This window comes from Anoplopoma fimbria, chromosome 15, assembly GCF_027596085.1.
Source record: "Anoplopoma fimbria isolate UVic2021 breed Golden Eagle Sablefish chromosome 15, Afim_UVic_2022, whole genome shotgun sequence".
Classification (NCBI taxonomy): Eukaryota; Metazoa; Chordata; class Actinopteri; order Perciformes; family Anoplopomatidae; genus Anoplopoma; species Anoplopoma fimbria.
Genome location: NC_072463.1, coordinates 25,688,941 through 25,712,524, shown reverse-complemented (window position 1 = coordinate 25,712,524; position 23,584 = coordinate 25,688,941). Strand labels below are relative to the sequence as shown.

Below are 23,584 nucleotides of genomic sequence, written 5' to 3'. Positions count from 1 at the left end.
CGTGAACAGTGTTGAGCGCGGTAATAATGCCAGTGAGTGCATCAAATGTTTCAAAATCTTTGTAGCATCAACTTAACAGACATTGTTCAATCAGAGTTGGGTGGAAGTCAGTTAGAATAAAGGCTGTGCTGACGCCTCAGATGCTCTCTGGAAAACTGATCTGATCATATTGGACTAATGTCTTTGAAAGTGGTGCTGATGCATTAACCTGATGTTTTTTGTTTTTTTTACCCTCTCTCTTAGAAACTGGGCTTGTTGGCACTTGTGAATGAAGAGAGTCGATTTCCCAAAGGAACGGACTTCACTCTGCTGGAGAAGTTGCACAGCAGACACTCTGTGGGTCTTTAGTTTAAAAAACAAATTGTTGAGCTACTGCTGGTATTAAACGTCAAACTATATTTTATTTTTTTGTGCCGTTTTCTTGTTTTCTGTAGACAAACCCCTACTACGTCAAGCCCAGACTCGCTGATCATCAGTTTGGAATCAAACATTATGCTGGGGAGGTGAGTGACGTACAACTGATCCGCTTCATATTGAAATACTGTATTTTGTAATTGTAGGGAAGTCTGTGAGATCTAATGATGAACCTGTCTGTCTTTTGCAGGTCCTGTATGATGTTAAAGGGATCCTGGAGAAGAACAGAGACACCTTCCGAGACGACATCCTAAACATGCTCAAGGACAGCAGGCAGGACATTCAGATACATTAAACAAGTAGTTTATTGGAACTTTTATATCATTGTTGGATGAAAACCTATAATTCAAAATGTCAACATGTCCAGTTAAGTATAGGGAGCCAATTAATACATTCCTGCAAATGTTCTTCAAGAACACAAAGCAGTTTTAGTTAATTTCTGTATCTAATTATTTGACCATCATTAGTATTTCCACATATATACTGTAGGTGTGTAATCCGTCATGTTTCTGTTGTCTCTCAGACTGGACTTCATCTACGACTTGTTTGAGAAGGTTGGCAGCAGGAACAATGAGGAAAAGATGGGAACGGCCAGACGCAAACCCACCGTGAGCTCCCAGTTCAGGGTGAGTGATGCAAGCAGTTAAAGATGATACGATCAACTCAAAACAAAGGAACTAAAGAATAGTTATAGATAAAGTGAAGTATGTAGTGTAAAAACTTGGTACTTCACTTTATAGTGATATAAAACAGAAAAATCTGCAAATCCTTTCATATAAACTGGAAACAGTTAATTTTGGCATTTTTCTTTGATATATAAATTAAATGATTAATCTGTCTGTCACTGAACTCTTAGATTAACTAGTTATTTTAGCCCTATTGAGACATAAGAGCTTGTTTTCCTCTCATACATTTCACACAATCATTGAAAGAGTTACTATGGTCATTTTGTTTACTGAGATGGGAAATAAATGTAGTTTTGTATATGTTCCCCTCTCTGTCTCCTCAGGACTCCCTCCATTCCCTCATGGCCACTCTGAGTGTATCCAACCCTTTCTTCATTCGCTGCATTAAGCCCAACATGGAAAAGGTCAGTCAGTCTCTTTTTCTCAGTTCTCAAATTCTCAATAATGCTGATACTTCACCTAATGAAGTTCAATGTTAAAAATCTGTATTATTTTCCTCGTAGAATCAAAGTGTGTTTAACCCAGAAGTCGTCCTGAACCAGCTGAGGTATTCTGGGATGTTGGAGACTGTGAAGATCCGTCGGGCTGGGTTCCCCGTCCGCAGAACTTTCAAAGATTTCGTCTCCCGGTATGCATCTCTAAATCTACCCTCATCTTATCTTTTATTTCAGTTGTGTGTGTGTGTGTGTGTTTTTGTGTCTGGATTTTAACCCTTTTTTTGCTGAGATATATTTTGACTCTCGCAATATGTCCTCTTTCTTTCCTGCCTGCCAGGTATAAAATCATTATGAAAGATAAATCAGCAGCAGCAGGAGATGATAAGAAGAGAAGCACGGACCTTCTTCTCAAATATGACAAGATCAAGAAAGAGTGGCAGTTGGGCAAGACCAAGGTTGGATAAAGTAGTTTTTCAGCAACACCTTTTCAGATATCAGAAAGCTATTATGACGGAAGTTTTGAACCGCCACCACTTGTAACAATACACGGTTAATCTTTCATTATTGTTCTGCAGGTCTTTATGAAAGAGTCTCTCGAACAGCGAATAGAGAAAGACAGAGATGAAGTCCGACGCCAAGCCGCCATGATTATTCGAGCCCACCTGCTCACTTTCTCTGCCAAGTAAGACCCTCCTAATAGGAACTAAAGTTGTAGGCATTCCTGTACTATGTTGCTTCCCAGTTCTTATTCACTGTTTTATATATTTCTTACCCATTTTGTCCACAGGAAGCACTTCAAGCATGTACGTGTCAGTGTCGTCACCCTGCAGAAGCACTTCAGGAGGCACATCCAACGCAGACGGTTCGTGAAGCAACGCAAGGCCACGCTGGTGCTGCAGAGACACAGGCGAGGTCAGGTGGCGCGTACGCAAGTTCGAAAACTCAGAGAGGAGAAGAAGAAGAGGGAGGACAAAGAGAAGAAGAAAGAGGAGGAGGGGGAGAAGAAGACGGCGGGCGAAGGGGAGCAGGAGGAAGTGAATGAAGGAGCAGAGAAGGCGAAATCGTCAGATGAAAGTGATGCTGCTTCAGTGCGTTTGCTCCCTTAACTTGATTTTGCATCTTCTCCTTCTCCTTTTGATTTACAAATTTAAGCAAATGTTAGTGCTTAATCTGCCCTTTGCCTTCTCTCCTCCCGTCCAGGATGAGGCCCGGCAGATGGAGGAGATCCTGCAGTTGGAGCGAGAGATCGAGCGCTTGCAGAAGAAGCGGGAGGACGAGGTGTCCCAGCTGTGTGAGTCCTCCAAACAGGAGCTTCAACTGCGCCGAGACGCTGAGCTCAAACGGATGAAGAAGGAGGCGTCCCGCAAGGCCACGGAGCTCATTGACCTCCTGAACTTCGGAGGCATAGACACCTCGCTGGGAGCAGTCGCAGACAAGCCTGCTGCGGCGGCTAAAGCTCCAAAAGCTGCAGGTGCCTCCAGGGGTGCGTCCAAAGAGGAGGAGGTGGACGAGGGGTTTCACGCTGAGGAGGAGTGCATCCCTCTCCCTGACTTCCCTCCTCCTGCTGAGACAGACGCTCCCATCGATCAGGACATATTCGCTCACCTCCCTCCTCCTCCACCTGCTTTTGCAGAGGGCACAGTGCCTCCTGCTCCACCTCCACCATCTCCTCTGCCCACAGACGGTGCGCTTGGCGCTGGAATTCCTCCCCCTCCTCCTCTCCCTCCACCTGGAGATGGCTCCGATGCACCTCCTCCTCCTCAACTACCACCTCCACCTCCCCCAGGGGAGAGGATGAGCCTCGGAGCCAAGGCAGACACGGAGAGAAAGGTGAGCATGGCCGAAAGCCTGGGGGACGGGGAGGAGCCCATCTACAGCATGCCGGCCGACACCGAGTCCGATTATGACCAGGAGGAGGAGGAGGGGTCGGTCAACGCCGGAGACGACAGCTCCGTATCCGGGAGCAACCGCGGCAGCACCAACGTGACGGATGAAGAGCACCCGAGGAAGTCAACCTGCACCAACGCCAGCATCGAGTCCTACAGAGGCAGCTCCGACTCTGTGAGGACACACACTCACACGCATCCTCACACGCGTCCTCACACGCGTGCACGCAGATATGTATGAGCAGCTATGCAGAGAAAATTTGTACTCAGTATATAAAAAAATCCCATAATGCAATGCACTTTTTCTTGTTCATTTGTTATCATATAAAATAATGATGTCATTGTATGATTTTGCAGTATGCAGACAGTGACGATGAACATGATGGCATGATGGACACCGATGAAGAAGTGACAAACGGCAGAGTGACCCTGTTTAACGGAAATGGACCGCCATATTTCCATGGCTACCTCTACATGAAGGGTGTGTTTTTAAACTTTAAACTCAAAAGATCAAATTTTCAAGTTAAACTATCTCCACCTTTTGAGTTTTAAAATGTATTTTCATGACAGTAATTTTATTCTCTGCTCCTTCAGCTGGCCTGATGATCCCGTGGAGGAGGCGTTGGTGTGTGCTGAAGGATGAAACCTTCATGTGGTTCCGGTCCAAACAGGAGTCTCTCAAGTCCGGCTGGCTCTACAAGAAGGGAGGAGGCCTCTCGACTCTCTCACGGAGGTTGTTGTAGTTGTTACTGAGTGCAGACTGCATGCTTTACAAATCACAATCTCTGTTGGAAGTGCTGTCCAGTACCATTTGGATGTGAATGACCATCTGTCTTGTATTCAATAAGTCCTTGTCTCCTGTTGAGGTGTTGGGATCTCATGTTTGTCTAACCCTTTAGTGCTTTGAGTCCTCTGCAGTGCTGGAAGACCTCAATGTCCCTGCCAAGCTGATGTACTTTGACTTAAAGAAAATAAACTATGAATTGCACATAACACAAACAAACACTAAAACTCTAAACCCTATACTTTTGTCAAGGCCCTGGAAGTTATCCATATGAATGTATATTTTATTTTTTAACATTAAGTAATCCTATTACTATATAATCCTAAAGTGCATCAAAATTAAGCTTTACATAGATTTGGTGTATAGTTACTTCCACCCTTCCATAGAAGCTTAGCCACTTTGTATACAAGACGAATACCCTTTTTAAAAATAATAAATCACCTTTTTAATAATCCTTAAAAATGAAAAAATAGGTTGACCCCTGCTACTGTTGTCACCTGAAACTGATCCAGATCAATAAGAACTGTAAGTTTTAGTTTGTATATAGATATAAATGAACTCCAATACAGTTTATAGAGTCACATTAACCTATGTAATGTCTAGGATGGATTGTCTTGGCCTTTGTTTTCATTGTGTCTGTTCTTCCTCAGAAACTGGAAGATGCGCTGGTTTGTACTGAGGGACAACAAGCTCATGTACTACGAGAATGACAGCGAAGAGAAGCTGAAGGGAACCATCGACATCCGAGCTGCCAAGTAAGATTTCTAAGAAGCTCCAGTACCAAAACAAATAGCCCTTTATTCACTGTTTGTCTTTCTAGAAAACATCTGCATGTTTGAGACGTGCCCTTCTTGTGTTTTTACAGGGAGATAGTGAATAATCATGAAAAGGAGAACGCTCTGAACATTGTGACAGATGAGAGGACCTATCAGGTGTTTGCTGAGTCACCAGAGGATGCAAGGTGAGGTGGAGACTTGAGTGATTTTGTAGATAACGGATATTAGAGGTTCCTGAGTAAATTCATGTATTCAAACTTGTGATGACGCCTTTTTCTTTCCGTGCAGTGGGTGGTTTAATGTGCTCAGTAAAGTGCGGGTGTGCACTCCTGAGCAGCTGCTGGAGATGTCCCATGAACAGGCCAACCCGAAGAACGCTGTGGTCAGTCTCTGAAAACAACACGCAGTAACTTGTTATGTGTTTAAGTTGTTCCTCTGTCACGCTCCGTTTTGTGGCTTTTACTGTACAATGTGGCCTGATTTTAACCAGGACTTTTTATTTTATTGTATCTTTACTTTGGCAACATAGTTTATTAAAGACTTAATATACTATATTTATATACTATAAAAAGCCAAAAGTGTCCCCATTAAAACTTTTTTTTTTCAGCCATTAAATTTAAGTTTCTACTGGTTTCCACCAGGGGCATTGCTGCTTAATTATGTGTTTGATGCAAGGCATCCAAATCAATATTGCTGATCATCATTTACATATCCCAGACTAGAGGAAAATAAATCCCCTGGCTTTTAGTATGCAGAAAATTAATCAATATTTACATTTTGTTCTTCATTAAAAAAAAAATGTAAATAAACTGGCATTTAAAGGGATAAAATTCTGAAAATGTATGAATATTTTGTAGTGATGATCAGGACTGAAGTTAGTTACAATATTAAACTCATTGAAAATAAATTATGATACTGATATATCAGTTTATGGAAGTTTTGAAGCATATATTTTTGCCAACTAAGGACATCAGAGCAACTATTTTTTATAATATTATTATTATATATCCCTTTATAATTTCTAACACGTCACTTTAGAAGCAATAGTGCACCAATAAATCCTGTGTAAAATTGTTCTCCTTCTCCTTTTGTCCTTCAGGGAACTCTTGACGTGGGGCTGATCGACTCTGTTTGTGCTTCAGACAACCCTGATCGGTAAGTTGGTTCAATAATCATAAAAAAGAAAATGATGATTCACCAACAGACCGTTTGTCTTTGATCCTCTTACCTGCAAAACTGGAAGACCCAATATGCAATCACTATCACTTAAATGCAACTCTAAAGTGTCCTGAAGTATATTAAGGTGTTTCTATTTATTTACAAAGCATCATTTGACATTTGCAGGCCCAACTCTTTCGTCATCATTACGGCCAACCGTGTGATCCACTGCAACAGTGACACACCGGAGGAGATGCATCACTGGATCAGTCTGCTGCAGAAACCCAAAGGAGACGCCAGGATAGACGGCCAGGAGTTCCTCGTCAGAGGTGAAAACTCATGTCATTACTTAAAAAAAAAAAAAGTGGACTTATTATAAGCCATGTAACATAGTGTCAGGTATAGATGTTTTAAATTGTTTTATTGGGCTGTAGAAGAAAGGAAGTCTCTTTACAATATAGCACACTTAAATAAATCCAGCAAAATGTGGCTAAATAAGAGTAAAATCACAAATGTGACATTGTTAATGTACGATTTTTCAGAGGCCACAAGTTTTAAAACAAATGTTCTCAAGTATTTAGGTCCACATGTTGTGACAGATTTTGGCTTACAATATCTCAATATGAGATTTGGTCACAATATAAATAGCCTTTGGGATAAATGATGACATTGAATAATGGCATCACTCTGCTGTTCCTGTACAGATTGATTACATCTTTCCTCTTTTTTTCCCTCCACTCTTTCTTGCTGACTCGTCACCTTTTAAGGCTGGCTCCAAAAGGAGATGAAGACGAATGCTAAGAGCACCTCCCTGAAGCTGAAGAAGCGCTGGTTTGTTTTGACCCACAACTCCCTGGATTACTACAAGAGCTCAGAGCGAAACTCCTCCAAGATGGGAACTCTGGTCCTCAACTCCCTCTGCTCCGTCATTCAGCCGGATGAGCGAGTGCACAGGGAGACAGGTGGGGAAAGAGGAGTGAAGGGAAAAGGGCAGGTTTAATCCGGGATTAGACGTAGGAGGTTTGAGACTACATGTTAAGAGATAATTCTGGTTTTACATTGCTGACTTGAGTCTTGTTTTTTTCAGGTTACTGGAACATTATTGTGTATGGGAGGAAGCACTCGTACCGCCTCTACACCAAGATGCTGAATGAGGCCATGAGGTGGACGGCTGCCATACAGGGAGTCATAGACAGCAAGACCCCCATAGAAACCCCGACTCTGCAGCTCATCAGAGACATCAAGGTAGAACACACGTACCTATTAAGCAGGCATTTTAAATCTCAATACACACTCACTCCTAAATTGAATCTGATGTCCTCTTGTCCTCTCAGGAGAACAGTGTGAACCCAGACATTGTGGAGCAGATGTACAGGAGGAATCCCATCCTCAGATACACTCAGCATCCTCTGCACTCCCCTCTGCTGCCGCTCCCTTACGGAGAGGTCACCAGCCGTAAGTAAAAATCAACAACCTAAAACCCTAAAAAGCATTATTTCTTCTTCTGTTTATTCCGTTTCTTCTTCCTTTTAACATTTGTTGTGTATTAAAAGCTCCCATACATGATACTGCCCTCTGCAGGTGAAAACCAAACATTTCAATTTAACTGTACGTGCAAATTAAATTATATATTTTGCTACTGCCAGCACAAAGATAAAGAAAAATTGCTGACATCCATGAATAAGTGGCTGAACTTCAGTTTTAGTATATTTTTGTATGCATATACAATAAGTATATGTATTTTTTTTTAATTACTAAAAAACGTTAAATCATCACAATAATCCTTTGATGTCATTTTTATCGCTGTCATCTCTGGCCAGATCGATAAGCTCGATAAATGTTTTTTCTTCCTCTCTGTCTTTGTTCACCTCTTGCTTTTTTATCTTTGTCCATGTGCAGTTCAAAGGCAGCAGGGCTATGCCAGTCTGCAGGATGAGGCTGTGCGAGTTTTCAACTCACTGCAGGAGATGGAGACGCTGGCGGACACGGTGCCCATCATTCAGGGCATCCTGCAGACCTGCCAGGACCTGCGCCCTCTCAGGGATGAGGTACTTTATCTGCTGTCTTCTCTAATCTGAACAGCAAATGGCTTTTGTTAATTAAATGTTAAAACTGCTTTAATATTTAATGGAGGAACACAGTGGTGTGTGTTGTAATCTTTATAGAAACTTAACTTAATATAAGTTATAATAATATGATAATGTTTATTGTTCCTTTAGAAGCCATCAAACATTTATTAAACATTGATTAAATCTCAAAACCCCCCTCCACATTTCTGTGTTTCAGGTATATTGTCAGGTGATCAAGCAGACCAATCACGTGCCTCAGCCTAACAGCCCAGCCAATCGTGCACACTGGCATCTGCTCACCTGCATGAGCTGCACCTTCCTGCCCAGTCGAGTCATCCTCAGATACCTCCGCTTCCACCTCAAGAGGTGTGTGACTGCATTATGGATTATGCATTTTTTATTTTATAAATCTCTCATAGAGTAAATGTTTAATAAATATGATCCCACTCAGGGTACGAGAGCGCTTTCCCGGAACGGACATCGAGCGTTACGCCAGCTTCATCGGGGAATCCCTGAAGAAGACCAAGACTCGTGAGTTTGTTCCCTCTCAGGAGGAGATCGCTGCCCTGCTGGTGAGACAGGAGATGAGCACCACCGTCTATTGCCACGGAGGAGGCTCCTGCAAGATCTCCATCAATTCACACACCACAGCTGGAGAGGTACACACAAAAAATACACTCTCACAAACTGAAACAAATCTAAATTTAAGACCCAGTACAAGAGCTGGTGGTTGAATTGCAGTGTGCTGTTACAAACTGGTCATTGTTTTTATGCGGCAGGTTGTTGAGAAGCTGATCAGAGGTTTGGCCATGGAGGAGAGCAAGAACCTGTTTTCTCTGTTTGAACACAACTCCTGCACAGACCGAGCTTTGGAGAGCAGAGTGATTGTGGCCGATGTTCTGGCCAAGTTTGAGAGGTGTGCATATCGCTGCCGGGTGTCATTTGGTCGAAATCCTGATTTAAAGGGATTTCAAACAAGCTAGTGGATTGTTTTAATCATTTTGGTAACTTGACCTCTGTCTGTATTTTTTCTAGGTTGGCAGGCAGCGAAGAAGAGGAGGAGGAAGGAGAATGGAAACTCTACTTCAAGCTCTACTGCTTCTTGGATGTAGAGAGCATGCCGAAAGAAGGAGTGGAGTTTGCTTTCATGTTTGAGCAGGTGAGCTTTACAAAACTACACGACACTGTCTGGAAAAGAAGGAACAAGTTATTAATTGCTCATTACTTTCTCCCAATTTAAATGAGGTCAAGTATTTCTCTCTGAATATTCATAGAACTAGTGATTGAGTTTATTTTATAAATTCATATAGATTTGTATCAAAGAAGAACATGTCTGGATTGACACAACATGAATTAGGGCTTTATCAAGTAAATTGATTAATGACTGTGGTGGACATATTTCTGACTAGGACAGAGTAATATAATTATTGTTTCTGTAAATTAGGTTTGAAATAATTTATATACAATAATTATATCAAAGCAAAATTAGTCGGCTTGAAGTTTTAAAAGGGAATAGCTATCCAAAAACCACAAAAGTAACCTCTGTACACCATATGTGTTAAATGAATAGGTGTTTTACGTCTATATTAGGGAAAGTAATGTTATTCAATCAGTGTATTACTTTTGAACAAAATGAAACTCTTGTACTGTCCCTTTGTCCCTTTGTCTCTCAGGCTCATGAGTCTTTGATAAGCGGTCACTTCCCGGCCTCGGAGGAGACTTTGCAGCACCTGGCCGCTTTACGCCTCCAGTATCTCCACTGCGACGGGGCAGGGAGGGCCGGGTGGAGCCTCGGAAACGTTTATCCAATCGGACGTCTCCGCAACCGCATCATCCACTCCACCAAGCCGGGCGTCGGGGCGGCAGGTGGGGCCGGAGGAGCTGGAGGTGGAGCAGGAGATGGGAAAGGAACGGCAGGAGGACAGGGAGGAGTCGGGGGAGGGGTAGAGAAACGAAGGACCCCGAGCTTCCTGGACGGCACCCTGAGGAGAAGCTTCAAGACCGGGTCACTGAAGAAGCAGAAGGTCAGTGGTGGAAGTAAAGCTTCAGTCCATTTACTGCCATTTATAATTAATTTAATCAACGTAACAGTGATAAATCATTTTGTGAGCTCACTACTTTAAATCAATTCTAATATAAAACCAATGATTCACTCTTGATATGAATTGGGCAGTCTTCAAATAAGTAATCCATAATTTTACACCATCCACAGGAAAATATTTATTCTGTTGTTGTATTAGGAGCTGTCTTTGTTGGATGCATTATGTGACATTTCTGATGTGATGGATTTATGCATTCTGCTGAATTCCCATAAGCTCATTCAAATGCGTTGGGTTTCCTAAATGACGGATGGACCTCCCAAGAAACTGGATTGCTTTCTGACTGACTGACTGACTGACTGACTGACTGACTGACTGACTGACTGACTGATTGACTGATTGACTGATTGGTAGTTTGTCAGAGTGTTCTTCATTGATTGTCTGCCCCACGTTGTTGCAGGTGGAGGAGGAGCAGATGCTGGAGATGTGGGTGAAGGAGGAGACGTCGGCCACTAGGACAAGTGTTCTTGAGAAGTGGACCCGGCTGCAGGGCATGCCTCAGCATCAGGCCATGCTGAAATACATGAGCATTATCAAGGAGTGGCCTGGATATGGATCTACTCTGTTTGATGTGGAGGTGAGAAAACAATAGAGGAAATGATGGAAAATAGAGATTTGTATAAAAAAAACACAAAATACCTGACAAGTAATCTCTTCTCTTATGTTTCCTCTGCCTTTGTAGTGTAAAGAAGGTGGTTTCCCTCATGATCTGTGGCTGAGTGTGAGTGCTGAAAACGTGTCGGTGTATAAACGCGGTGAACCGAAGCCACTGGAGACCTTCCAGTACGAACACATCACCTTCTTTGGGGCTTCACAGCCGTGTACCTACAAGGTCATCGTGGACGAGAGGGAGATGTTCTTTGAGACGCCACTGGTGAGTCATTATTCATTATTTACCATCAATTTCTTTATTTTTTCTTCATCCTTACAACTACAGATTATTTTCATCCCTGATTGATTGTTTGGTCAATACAATGTTGGATAACTGAATTTATCTTTTGACCTGATGGGAATCTGACTGGGAAAGTAAATGTAATCATTAAGTTTGTGGTTGTGAGTGCCGGCGTCACACTTTTCATAGAAATTGTGAAGAACAGCCATCACGCTCTTGTTATTCTTGTAGTTTTGTCATGTGTTTTGTGTTGTATTATGATTGTTTCTGTTATTTTATAGTTTTCTTATGGTGGAGGACTTCTTTGAGGCCCTTAATTTCAGAATATCTCGGCTGCTTTGATTTTCTTTTTTTTAATATTCTTGTGAATCCTCTAACTTTATCTTAATGCAATGCCAATCTGCTGTATTACCTCATTAATGTTGCCATCAAATGATCACTTAATAACAGCCAGATCAGGACACATCTTAACCCACCACATTCTTCTCTCTCTTTAGGTCGGGGAGATCACCAAAATCATGAGGGCCTACATTAACATGGTGGTGAAGAAACGTTGCAGCACCATGTCAGTGACCAGCATAACCAGTTCCTGGGCAAGGTGATTGCCACAAACCAGTCAGAGCCCTCGGTTCATCCGGTGGCATCAGATGCCTCGAACCCCATGCATCGGTTGGTTGTTTTTTTTATGGAGGCAGCAGCACCAGCGAGCTATTCCTCAAAGAAGAGAGCTGGATGATCAAACGGGGAAAAGCAAGATTGAGGTGGACACAGCAGCCAAACGCACACTCTACTGGCCTGGGTCTCACTGGGGGGGGGGATCTATTTAGAAATGTGCATGACAAAGAAAACAACCTGTATTTTGGGACGGCCCATTCAAATACACAACCCGCCAGTTTCTAGTCCTGCATGTAGATGTTCAAGCACACTCCAAACTTCTCTCCGCTTCCCTTTCCGGACCTAACTCAGCAATTACAAGCACAACTCAGCCGTCCATTCCCAGTCCGTCCCTTTGTGCACTGCCAGACAGAAGAAAGCCACACTTTCTCATTTAACTCTTCTTTTCATTCTCACTCCTCTTATTTAAAGAGTCTCTCTCTTTCTCTTCACGTGTCCTCGCTCCTGTTGCATCTTCGTTTGCTGTTGGTATTTATTTATTACGCTAAATTCTTGCTTGCTTTCTCTCTGTTGGTTCTCTCTCTGTCGTTTATCCATCACATCAGCTGTGTCACATCTGTTTATGACTGAGAAAAAGGACTCAATGATGATTCTTCTTCAGGCTACTAAAGGCTGGTAAACGAGCTCCCCGCCCGACATAGTGCTCACATGCTCACCCGTCAGTGCCACCGTGTGGCCACAAGAAGAAAACACAGCCAAAGGAAATGGCTTTAAATATTTCTGGACAATATCAAATAGATATTCTTGAGAAAAAAATAGTAGAGGTTTTGCTTCGGAGGCTCTCTGGTCATGTTTAACTTGACACAGAGAGTCAGTGCATGGTTAACAGCCTCACTCGTCTCTACAAGGAGAACAATATCAACCAGATAAGTATGAGTCAAAACCTTTCCCTATCTATGTCTACATTTAACAAACACTACATATATCGGCTGTATATTCACATACATGTACACATAAACTGAACCAACATGTATTGTTTTGTACTGTATATCACACATTATAAGAGTAATTATTGAATTGTTCGGTGGCCACTGCACTGTACAGTATATAGATGCCATACTTAATGCAATGTGACACCTCTCGTGTAAAATACATGCAAGTGAATTGTGTGAATAATGACCACTGTATTTCCGAATATGATGCCAACATTGTACATCATTCACTGGCTGTGCCATTAATGTGACTCACAGAGAAATGAATAGTGAAACAGAGACTATAGTGAGACAGGCTGCTGTGGTGGTCATGTTTCCACAGTGTTTGAATTATTTTATCATCGTTGTTGCCTGTGGGACTCACTCTGCAGCATTAATCGGAGCCATAAAATATTGTATATCCTTGTCTGCTCAAGCTTATCTCACTTTATTTCTTTACTAAGATCAGTGACTTGAACAAGAGCTCCAGTTTATCCGTGTTTCCAACCTGTTTATGAACATGTGACTTTTATTACTGATACTACTAGTATTACTGTAATGTATGCCCTCTGCTATCTTAACCACCCTGAAGTGCTGTGTCTGGAATGCTGCTGTGTGTTTGTGTGTGTGTGTGTGTGTGTGTGTGTGTGTGTGTGTGTGTGTGTGTGTGTGTGTGTGTGTGAGTGTGAGTGTATTTATGGTGTAACAGTTGGAAAAGAAAAGGGAAATGAGAAAAGAGAAATGAGAAGTGTTTATAATAAGTGTATTCCTTGCAAATAAGACATATTTACATGACTATCCTTTGCAAAGAATGGTGTTGTGATTGTGAGTTAAAGGGAAAAGCATGGGATTATAAGGGTTAGGGGGTATTTAATTCTTATTGTGTATGTATTGCAAAGTGTGTTTGGGAGGATAATGTATAAAAAAATATATTGGATTTTTTAAGTCTCTGTGTAAGAGGAGCAGATAAGACACTGTGAAGTTATAGGCTCAGAGATGGTTTTAATTGTGCACTGGGAATGCTGACAGACATCACTGCTTTCTGTGTGTGTGTGTGTGTGTGTGTGTGTGTGTGTGTGTGTGTGTGTGTGTGTGTTTGGACTGAAAGTGAAGTCACTGTTCTTTCACCTGACTCTGTGGCACTGCAGAGAGACGGCTGCATCACTATAACACATATAAACAAAGTGTTTAATCAAATATCCAGTGGGAATAACATGGTGAAAAAAAACTGTCTAATATCCAACTGCGGTCCAATTAATTGTCTAATTTGGTTTAGCCTAAGGTCCTAAACCAGTTTTTGTGTCAATATTTGCCATGAAAATAGTTATGGTTGGCCAGCTAATTAATTGAAGTTCAACTTCTTATGTTGAAATGATCTGTTGTCTATCGGGAGTGCCACGTTCAGAGCCGTAGCCTGGATTTTAGAAGTACTGAGTTCATGAGTTCAAGAGCTTCAACCCCCAACCCAACTCCTACCCTCTAGAAACTTAGTTCAGACGAACACAAAAGGACATTATGACAAGAGATGGTTCATGTTTTATCTTCTTCTAGGTTCAGTTATGGGTGGGTTAAGGATTTTATTTCCCTTCATGGTTTTATGCTGTTTCAAAACCCACATTATCTGGAGTAAAATTTTGTTGAGGAAATGGAAGATTATTTATTTGGCCTGCAGGTATTCAAATGAAAAAACATTCTAAAAATAGTGGGAACAGCCCACAAACATACATTTTCGATTTTGGAGGTGACACTCTCTTTACAACTTTTTTCTAAATATCCCTAAATTCCTAGAAGAAATACCAAGGACATGACCTCAGTGTCCTCAACAGTAGCTACATACACACAGCCCGCTGGGATCCTTTAGATTTAGAATAAGCAGAACTCACTGACAGGTTCCTGTTTGAACTTTAGGTTATTTTAGTTTTGGCTAAAATGAGAGGATAACCAGAGAACCCATAAGCCATAATTAAGAAGGAACCTGTATGTTCTAGTTATTCTGCATCTATGGTTCTGTCTGTCACTGATATTACACTGAGTAGGAAGAAGTTGCCTCGTAGTTGCCTGATATGTGATCAGCAACAACAATCAACAATGAATTGGAATAAGATTTCTGATCGCAAATCTGTTTCCAAGGGCAACTTCATCACAACGGGTCCTGTTATCAGCCGCAGGCGGCCAGAGTGGGGCCCATATCTTATCTTATGTTACGCTTATTATCATCATTAACATAGTAAAACATTGTGCTTGTTATGAAAAAAAAGAAAAGAGAAAGAGAGAGATATGTGTGTTTTTCTTTTTTATTTGTAACTGGCTTTACAAAACTATGCTTTAATAAATTATTGGAATTATTGTCCTATATTTCATGTTGTCTTTGTGATTTTATTTTGACAAACAAACAGTGGTTGAAAGTAACTAAGGAATATATATTGAAGCACTATGGCTCCATTTATATTTCACTTTTATGCTACTTTATACTTCCACTGCATTTCAGGGGTCAGCATTTATCTTACAGCTATATAGTTATTTTACAGATTAAAGGAACAGTTTGAGGTTATGGGAAATACCTGTAACCTATTTCCTTTCTGGCAGAGAGAACATTGATACCACTCTCAAGAATATACAGGACAATGAGAGAAGCCACCTTTGTGCAAACCTTTGACTTTACTTTGACACTAATAATACTGTTGTTTTTGTCATTTTGAATGCAGGACTTTTACTTGTAAAGGAGTATTTGTGTGTTGCTGACTTCAGTATCTAGAGTGTTTGTGCAGCAGCACACACCTTCCTCCCCTTTGTCTTCGGTGCGTAATGAGTGCGTCAGGTTTCAGCCTTCGGCTCCTTCTCGGTTCACATATCGAGTCAGCAGACAAATCTTTTCCGGTTTTTGCGGTCAAAGGGTTTTTCAGATCTTCTCAGACTAAAGTCAGAGTTATAATCTGGACTCTGTGAGATGGATTCACGGACTCTACCCGCAGTCCTCCTGCTTCTCTTCGGTTTGACGACAGCTTTCGCTCAGACTTCCGCACCTGGACAAGGTAGGAGTGAGACCAGTGAGACCAGTGAGACCAGTGACTGGTGACCGAGGAATTAATGCTGCTAAAAATAAATCACATCTCCATTTATTTTATTTATTTAGAAAATCCACTCCTGATTTAGTGAAGCCTTACTCTGGCCCTGAGTTATAATAGTATTTATCTTTTTTAGGATTGTATTGTTTAAGCTCTCCCTTGTGTCTGACACTTTCTGTTAAATGTTGGGAATAAAACAGGACATAAAGTAACTGGATTATACTTCTATTGTTGGTATTCTCTGGTTTAAGCTGCTTTATCATTACATATTTAAGAGAGACTGTGGGGTAAAGGCTATTTCAGCCAAGACAAACAGTGATATCATTGAGCCTGTTAGTTCCATATCTTTGTGTATTGTTGAAACCTCTTAGCAGGAACAATGTCTCTGTTCAGGTCACAACCCCCATCAGGTTCTGTTTCAGAGTTAAGAAATATGCAGCAAACCCACCTCAAGAGAATTCGACATTGTTTTCACTTCAATTTGACAGAAACATGGCTACAATAAGACAACCAGTCTGCTGATAATACCGTGACTGGTCTGAGGCCTGTGTTTACTGTGCTGTGTCTCCATGGAAAATGCCTCCGGAGGATTAGCAGTAGTTACAAAAACCTCACTGAGCACAGGCCTCATTTAATCTGCTTCTCATGGTGTTTTCAGATAATAAAAGAGTACTTTTGAAGCACAATGTCCGGACCTCTGATACACACCATGTTGACGGAATTCACTCTTTACCCTTTGTTGATGATTTTGGGTGTTAAAACTAATTTGCCTTTTCCCCCCCACAGCTTGTGAGTTGAAGAATGGGACAAGCTGCGAGGAATGTCTGAAAAATGTGACGGTAAATCCTGGGGGCTGATTTCCCTTTGTGTGTGTTTGCGTGTGTGTGTTTGTGTATGCATGATGGGGTGGAGGAACCATTGCCAGTGGCTCCTTCTCCACCACCACACCTGTTGGACTGGTTTGGGGAGTAACTGATCTGTCATCCATTCCCATCGTCCGTCCTCCTCCATTTTCTACTTTTTTTGGTGTGTGTGTGTGTGTGTATCCTATAATTGCCTTCAAATACCTTACCATAAATTGTTTGTTCAAAAAGCATAGAGACCATTATGTGTTTTGGTGTTTTTACAGTGCCTGTGGTGCATCAAAACCAAGTCGTGTGTAACGTATCCAGTGAAGACCATCCTTCCACCCCATGCACTCTGTCCACTCAATGACGCACGCTGGGGGATCTGCTGGAGTAAGAGAGTGCACACACACACACACACACACACACACACACACACACACAAACACAAACACACACACACACACACACAGATCTACACCGAGATTTACATATATACAATCTCAATTTTATCTACCTATAAAGATATGCATTCATGACAAAATCTTGTGGAAGAAAGGTCGGAAACTAAAGCTAATACAAAGACCTCTCTTAAAATCTCACGGCAAGAGAAACAGAATAACATAAAATAAAACAAAAGACTTCATTACACCTCGACTACAACTTCAATAAGTGCTTGTCATTGTTCATTTAAGGCATTTTGGTCAATTATTGTGCAAAAAAGTAATTATTATATAATTTGTTTTGAGTTAGCATATTGATACTTTATTTAAATGTTTCCATTTTGTGCATTCAACAAACATAATCAATGTAAAATGATATAAAATTTAAATAATTATTTATAAATTAATTACAGTACTAATCAATTCTAAAACAATAGTTGTTGATTCATTTTTTTTTCAATAAACTAATAAATCAACTAATTATTTCAGATGTTCTTTAAGACAGAGATGGCAAAAACGTTTTGAATTGTTGCCCATATAGAGTAAAATATAAGGAGTCACGGGGCCAAACAAACGTAAATGTGTAGTTTGCACTTCAAGAAAATCTGTCTTTTTAGAGCAGAAAACCCCAGTGGCCAGTCTACGAAGTGTGACAATGTTTAGTTTCATAGTGTCCTCTAACATCATACTTTTTCATCACCAAAACAGATTGCTTACAAATTAAGCAAAACTACTTCCCCTTGACTTCTGTGAGAACATATTTATTTTCCAAACATTGACATTTTTGGCTTTTCGGTTCTGCTATGTTTACCTAATCAAATGAGATAAATGATTTTATTCACTACTAATCCATGTAGATAAAGAAGTTTTTCAACATTCAATGTTTAAACTAAGAGGGAACATGTACTTTTTAGCAATGTACATCATTGAATAAAATACAATTTATTCCAAATATGCTCAGGACATATTCTATTTATTTTTTTACTCACCACGGGCCATTTATAAACAGGCAGCAGGCTGTAGTTTAGCCACCCATGCTATGATATGCATGCATACATGCAATTTATTCAATTTAAGATAAGCTCACAGAATGTATACCATGGCTACAGAAAATACTTGTTTCTGATTGGCTGGCAGATGTCTGTAGTTCCATTCTGTTCTACAGGTAACCATAGCAACACCACTTCTCACTGATAAATGGTAAACATCTTTTAGAAAAACCATTGAAGTGTATGTGATTCTCATTTTGCCAATAGTAAGTGGCCACAACGCCTCTTCCTAAACTTGAAAATGAGGACAACCTAGCATGTAATATTGCAAACATAATGCTCTGTATGGGCAATAATAGCCTTTATCAGAATATACACTAAAATGTATACAACAATATCAATATACATTTCCTGAAACAATCTGTTGCGAAACTGCTAATGGATAAAAAAACAAAACAAGAATAACAACAGGATTGCCTGTTTTTAGTTAATCCAGTAAATAGAAAGAAGCAGTGCTGCTCATTGATTTGCAACATTATATTGACCTGTAATGCCATTGCAAAGAAGTACTAAGATAGTGAAAAACAATAAAGTGCATATATATATATAAAATATACATGTATAGGGATAATAAATAGAATAAACAATAAGGGGTTAACAATACGTTATATACAGTATTAACAGTATGCACAGTGTGATATGAATATGCTAAGATATACGTATGAACAACAGTATGAACATGTGCAGCAGTTAAATGAGGCAAAATGTATAGAGCAAGTGCATTAATGGCAATAGTGAGACATTACTCACAATGGTCTAATACTGTCAAGGACATTTCAGGGTAGTAGAAGTAGCCAAATTCAAACTGTACAAGAGAATAAACGTATGAGCCTTATCAAGCACCTCAAGGTCAGACTCCAGAAAAGATTTCCTTAAACATGAACATGGAATCTCAAACAAGGAGTACTTAAACTTTTACGTCAAATAATCGCTTTTACTTCTGTAAACACTGATTTCGGGACTAGTGGACTGAGCTTCATGTCTCACATTCTAAGAATAACATTACAATCAAACAACATTACAAGTGGTTCAGGTTGCTGCGGTCAATTAAAGTCACCTTGCAATGTACATACAAAGATCAGTGGGATTAGAGTGATTATGCCAGAGAGAAAAAAAAGGAAAAAAAGAGGTAGAAGATAATTTGTCCTTGCGTTTCTTTGTCTCGGTCTGTAGTGAACTTCCAGACGTTGATAATCACCTTGGCAGTACTTGGTGGAATTCTCATCATCGCCTTCATCGTCTGCCTGTTCTGTTGCTGCAAGTGTGAGAACTTCGGGTAAGTGTTTGCGAGAATGCAACTGCATTTATATAGTACTTATATGATGACCTTCTGTATAGGAAAAGCTCAGACATTACTTATTCTGTCTTTTTCTAGCGTTTTGTCATTAAAGATGAGACATGAATAGAATAAAAGTATACACACTTACATTAACGATAACAAAGACATATTTTCAGTGTACTTAAATGAGAATATTATAAAACCACACATTTCGTGAGGAGTAAAAACGTATCTACAGTAAATGTTTTGAATTATTTAGATGTATATCAGGTTTTGTGGTTAATCTGCTTGCTGGGTTTTTGCATGTTTCTCCCTGATCCCATCTCTCTCCCTCCACCCCCTTCAATTATGTTTCTATAAATATCTATCTTACCTTCTGAGATATGCAACTGTATCTCTCCTAATTACCTTATCAACATAGCTAGCACAGAGCTACTTTAGTCTGTAAAATGGAGATGATAGTAGATCCATGGTGATTTGTAGTAGGAAAGAAGTCCGTTTGATGATATGACAGTTTTATCTGTGGTTTGTCAGTTATCAAATTTAGGCTTTAAGGTACAAATAATTGTGTTCAGGTATTATGTTTATGTTAGGTTTATTGTCCCAGATGTTTTAAGTATGGTTTTCTGTGTTTAAGTCTGAAGTATAAACTTACTGTAGGAGGAATTCCTTTGTCGCTCTGTCATGTCGTGATGCTATGTGATCATGATCGGTGTGTACTGTGAAGGGAAATTTCTGTCTAGTCGTGTGAAGATAATATGGCCACTTACTGTATATTTCCATCAGCTTTGGTGTTGTTACCTTTAGGTTTCTGAACTCAAAACACTAAATGTGTACTTTCTTGTTACCTATCTAACAATAACTATAACTTTTGTCTTGTGGTTGTGTGTGTCAGATCAAAAAGGTTCGAGGCCAAAATGGAGAAACAGGCCAATAAGACGAAAACCAAGCAGGAAGAAAGGTGAGTAAAATATGGAAAAAAATAATGTTTTGTGAACGCAACACGGTCTCAAGCCTGATCTGGTTTCTTCTTTTGTGAGTGCATCTTCATCTAGAGTGAGCTCCCCTGTGCAACAAGGTGGACTTGAATTTGCACTTCAAATTGTTAATAACGAGGTGAAACATAAAAGCAGTTCAGTCTGATATTAGGCTGCATCTTAAATGATGCACTGTTAATGCATCCGACCCCTCTCCTCACTGCCACCACCTTTTTCTTTCATCGTGAAAGATTTTTATCCCAGAGGATGAATATAAGAAGGTTTGTCCAGGACACAGAGCTTGCTCCCCCATGAACATAAAACTCACACTTCCTCCTCCATGCTGCTTTGCCCGACTGTTGTTTATTATCTGATCTACTTTGTTGTTCCCATATCAATATTTTATGCTCACAGCGCTTTCAACCAGTGTGTAACGTTTTTGTGGCTCTTGTTCAAGTGAAGCTCAGCCGTCCTCTAGATTCAGCAGAGGACGGCTGAATCTAGATTTGTTTATATTTGTCCTTAAAGTACGAATACCCAATATACAGTAGATATATTCATATAGAGATAGATACACAAAATATACTTTATATAATAGCTGAATAGCTACAGGTCCATATTTGGCTTTTATGGGTCCATGCACATCTTAGGGTGCGTTTTAACATTTCCCCTGTGTTACTGCTCTCAGATAGTCTGCTAATAGTCTGAATGTGTAAGCTGGTCTCATGTTATACAAGTTATGCGACACCTGACGCACTAGCTGCCCATGTTGCATTGTTTGTTGTGATCCAAATCAGTTCCCTTCATAGCAAACCACAAAAGAACACGTCAACCTGCTACCAAACTGTCAAAACTGGTTTGTGGTCACATGACTTGTAGGAGGGTGAAAAATATTATCAGTGTCACTCAGAAAATAATGTTTTGTCATTATAGGAGGGCAGAAATGAAACAGAGACATGACGATATCAGGACGAAATATGGTGAGTGCTCTCTCTCTTGCTGACACACTTTTTCATACACAGGTGCAGATACTAGTAAGTGCAGTTCCTAAATGCTAAATGTGGGCTTCTGAACTTTTGATGGGAGAATTCATTAAAAGCTGCGAAATTGAGAGAGATTTTTAAAGAAATAGTGAGGCGTATTGCAAAATTTCTTGCAAAAGCTTAGATGAGAAGAATTGCACCAATCTCATGTTTGTAGTAAATATGAAGCTACCAGCAGCCAGAAAGCTTACCATAGCATAGCAGAGAGACTGGAGACAGGAGGAAACCGCTAGCATGGCTCCATCTAAAGAGCACAAATTAAGACTTTATATAATGTTTGTTTAATCCTTACAAAAACCTCTGCTTGCCTAGCAACCTAACAGTGATGTTAAGTGTGTCATTTTACACTATGTTTTTTTATTTATTTATACAAACACAATATAACGCAAAGGAAGGTAAATTATTTTATCTTCAGACAGAGCCAGGCTAGATGTTTCCCCTTGTTTCCAGTGTTTGTGCTAAGCTAAGCTAACCAGCTTCTGTTGGTAGCCTTATATTTAACTGACAGTCATGAGAATGGTACCAATCCTCTTCTCTAAGTCCCAGAAAGAAAACTATATTCCTAATAATCTCACACTCTTTTTTTTTAATCAATGTATGAGTCCACTGATGTGGTATGTTTCTCCAGGTCTACGTGGGCAAAATCCATACTCCAAATTTGCATGAGAGGATTTACACCACGACCCTGCTGTTTTGCCGTGAACTCTGACCTCTCAAGCAACAGAAATCAACAACATGTCTTGTGGTTGTGAAAGTAGATGGGATCATTTATGTAAACTATAATCAAGACAATTTCAGAAAAGTGACAGTTGCTTTGTATATTTTAATAGGCAGGCTCGTCTAGCTTCCTCCCACCAATGAACAGCAATGTTGTGTTGATTGTGATGACTTAAGAGGATGTAACGAAAAGCTAGAATAGATACGTGGCAGCAGTGTTCTTTAATACTTTAATAGTCTATCCTGTGGCTTTATAGCATCAGTCTAGTTCTACTATTTATTAGGGTTAACTTTGAAGTTTAATTGTACAGAATGGAAAATAATCCAGTTTGGTTGCAGGACCATCTTTCTTTTTTTTCTGAAGTAAATCTGCAAACCTGCTTTGCTCCTGTGAGTTGCTGCTGATTTAGAATTTTTTTCTTAGAAAGTGATAACCTATTTTTGTACTTTGTGATTTCTTCTCTTGTTCTAAATGGACTCACTTTTCAAAAAATGTAGGCGTTTCTGCTCTATGTTTCACTGAAATTAATTAATCTTCACCATTGCTTCCAGAATTTATAAAGTAATCATGAAATTCTTGAATATTTAACTTGTTGATGTTAAATTTGGATGAGTTTTCCGTAATTCTACATTTGCCTGTGTATCTTGTAAATACACACAAGCCAAATAAAATACTTTGGATTAAGTATTTAATTAGTGCTGTGCTTTTATTGCTTGTGTTTTGCCTGTATTGTGATTTTATTTAAACCACAACTGCTTCCTTAAATTTTTGGGTAAATTACAATGTTATACCAACAGCATATGGGATATTTTATGTCAGAATTTATCCTGAGCATACATTTAATCTGATACATAACAAATACAATTATGATAAATCACCAGGCAATTATTCAATTTATTTTGTATAGCCCAAAATCACCTGCCTCAGAGGGCTTTGCAATCTGTACACATACGACATCTTCTATTAATGGGTTAGTGAATTTTCTAAAATATTCCACATTGGGGAATAGTTTATTTCTGAAGATGCAATTGATATTACCAAAGGAAATGAACAAATCACTATCACTGAATAAAACTGGTGACCCTTTACATATGACAATATTGTTGGCATTAATGTTTAGTTTTTTTTTTTTAAAGATATGTCTTGATATGAGTATAGACATTAAATACTTATGAGGGTTTAGGAGGAGTCAACACATTTCAATCTAGTTGATTACAATTTATAATGCGCAACTTCATATTTGATTGGATCTGTACACTACAGCTATTAAAACATATAGCAGCTGTATTGGTTATTTTAAAATACCATATTGCACAAGAGCTGCAGTGTTATGATGGAGGTATTCTACAGGGTTGTTCCACTCCGTCGGGCTTCTTTG

The 23,584-nt window shown here is 39.8% G+C and overlaps 2 protein-coding genes across 2 annotated transcripts in view; both read left to right on the top strand.

Annotated features, from left to right (window-relative positions):
- Nucleotides 1–11,803, top strand: part of myo10l1 (myosin X, like 1) — a 30,367-nt gene extending 18,564 nt beyond the window's left edge. Inside the window, exons 15-43 of the mRNA XM_054613294.1 lie at nt 244–336; nt 435–503; nt 605–687; nt 938–1,040; nt 1,424–1,504; nt 1,604–1,728; nt 1,875–1,992; nt 2,113–2,219; nt 2,325–2,625; nt 2,738–3,598; nt 3,781–3,904; nt 4,018–4,159; nt 4,858–4,962; nt 5,073–5,168; nt 5,272–5,365; nt 6,083–6,138; nt 6,328–6,470; nt 6,909–7,103; nt 7,229–7,386; nt 7,476–7,596; nt 8,041–8,189; nt 8,428–8,576; nt 8,662–8,869; nt 8,990–9,126; nt 9,246–9,369; nt 9,884–10,234; nt 10,710–10,886; nt 10,992–11,183; nt 11,699–11,803. Coding sequence (XP_054469269.1) covers nt 244–336; nt 435–503; nt 605–687; nt 938–1,040; nt 1,424–1,504; nt 1,604–1,728; nt 1,875–1,992; nt 2,113–2,219; nt 2,325–2,625; nt 2,738–3,598; nt 3,781–3,904; nt 4,018–4,159; nt 4,858–4,962; nt 5,073–5,168; nt 5,272–5,365; nt 6,083–6,138; nt 6,328–6,470; nt 6,909–7,103; nt 7,229–7,386; nt 7,476–7,596; nt 8,041–8,189; nt 8,428–8,576; nt 8,662–8,869; nt 8,990–9,126; nt 9,246–9,369; nt 9,884–10,234; nt 10,710–10,886; nt 10,992–11,183; nt 11,699–11,803 — 4,767 coding nt within the window. The remainder of the gene's footprint in view (nt 1–243; nt 337–434; nt 504–604; nt 688–937; nt 1,041–1,423; nt 1,505–1,603; nt 1,729–1,874; nt 1,993–2,112; nt 2,220–2,324; nt 2,626–2,737; nt 3,599–3,780; nt 3,905–4,017; nt 4,160–4,857; nt 4,963–5,072; nt 5,169–5,271; nt 5,366–6,082; nt 6,139–6,327; nt 6,471–6,908; nt 7,104–7,228; nt 7,387–7,475; nt 7,597–8,040; nt 8,190–8,427; nt 8,577–8,661; nt 8,870–8,989; nt 9,127–9,245; nt 9,370–9,883; nt 10,235–10,709; nt 10,887–10,991; nt 11,184–11,698) is intronic.
- Nucleotides 11,804–15,534: 3,731 nt separating this feature from the next.
- On the top strand, nt 15,535–22,891 carry pttg1ipa (PTTG1 interacting protein a). Its single transcript, XM_054613373.1, has 7 exons — nt 15,535–15,819; nt 16,639–16,691; nt 16,982–17,090; nt 19,363–19,465; nt 20,364–20,429; nt 21,379–21,425; nt 22,117–22,891. The coding sequence occupies exons 1-7, from the start codon at nt 15,735–15,737 to the stop codon at nt 22,152–22,154; spliced, it is 501 nt and encodes a 166-aa protein (XP_054469348.1). The 5' UTR covers nt 15,535–15,734; the 3' UTR covers nt 22,155–22,891.
- The last annotated feature ends 693 nt before the right edge of the window (nt 22,892–23,584 follow it).

Excerpts from the sequence above, each read along its gene's own strand:
- pttg1ipa (XM_054613373.1), top strand. The coding sequence starts at position 15,735 with ATGGATTCACGGACTCTACCCGCAGTCCTCCTGCTTCTCTTCGGTTTG. Across the intron at positions 16,692-16,981 it reads AATGTCTGAAAAATGTGACG|TGCCTGTGGTGCATCAAAAC; the intron begins GTAAATCCTGGG and ends GTGTTTTTACAG. Across the intron at positions 21,426-22,116 it reads CGATATCAGGACGAAATATG|GTCTACGTGGGCAAAATCCA; the intron begins GTGAGTGCTCTC and ends ATGTTTCTCCAG.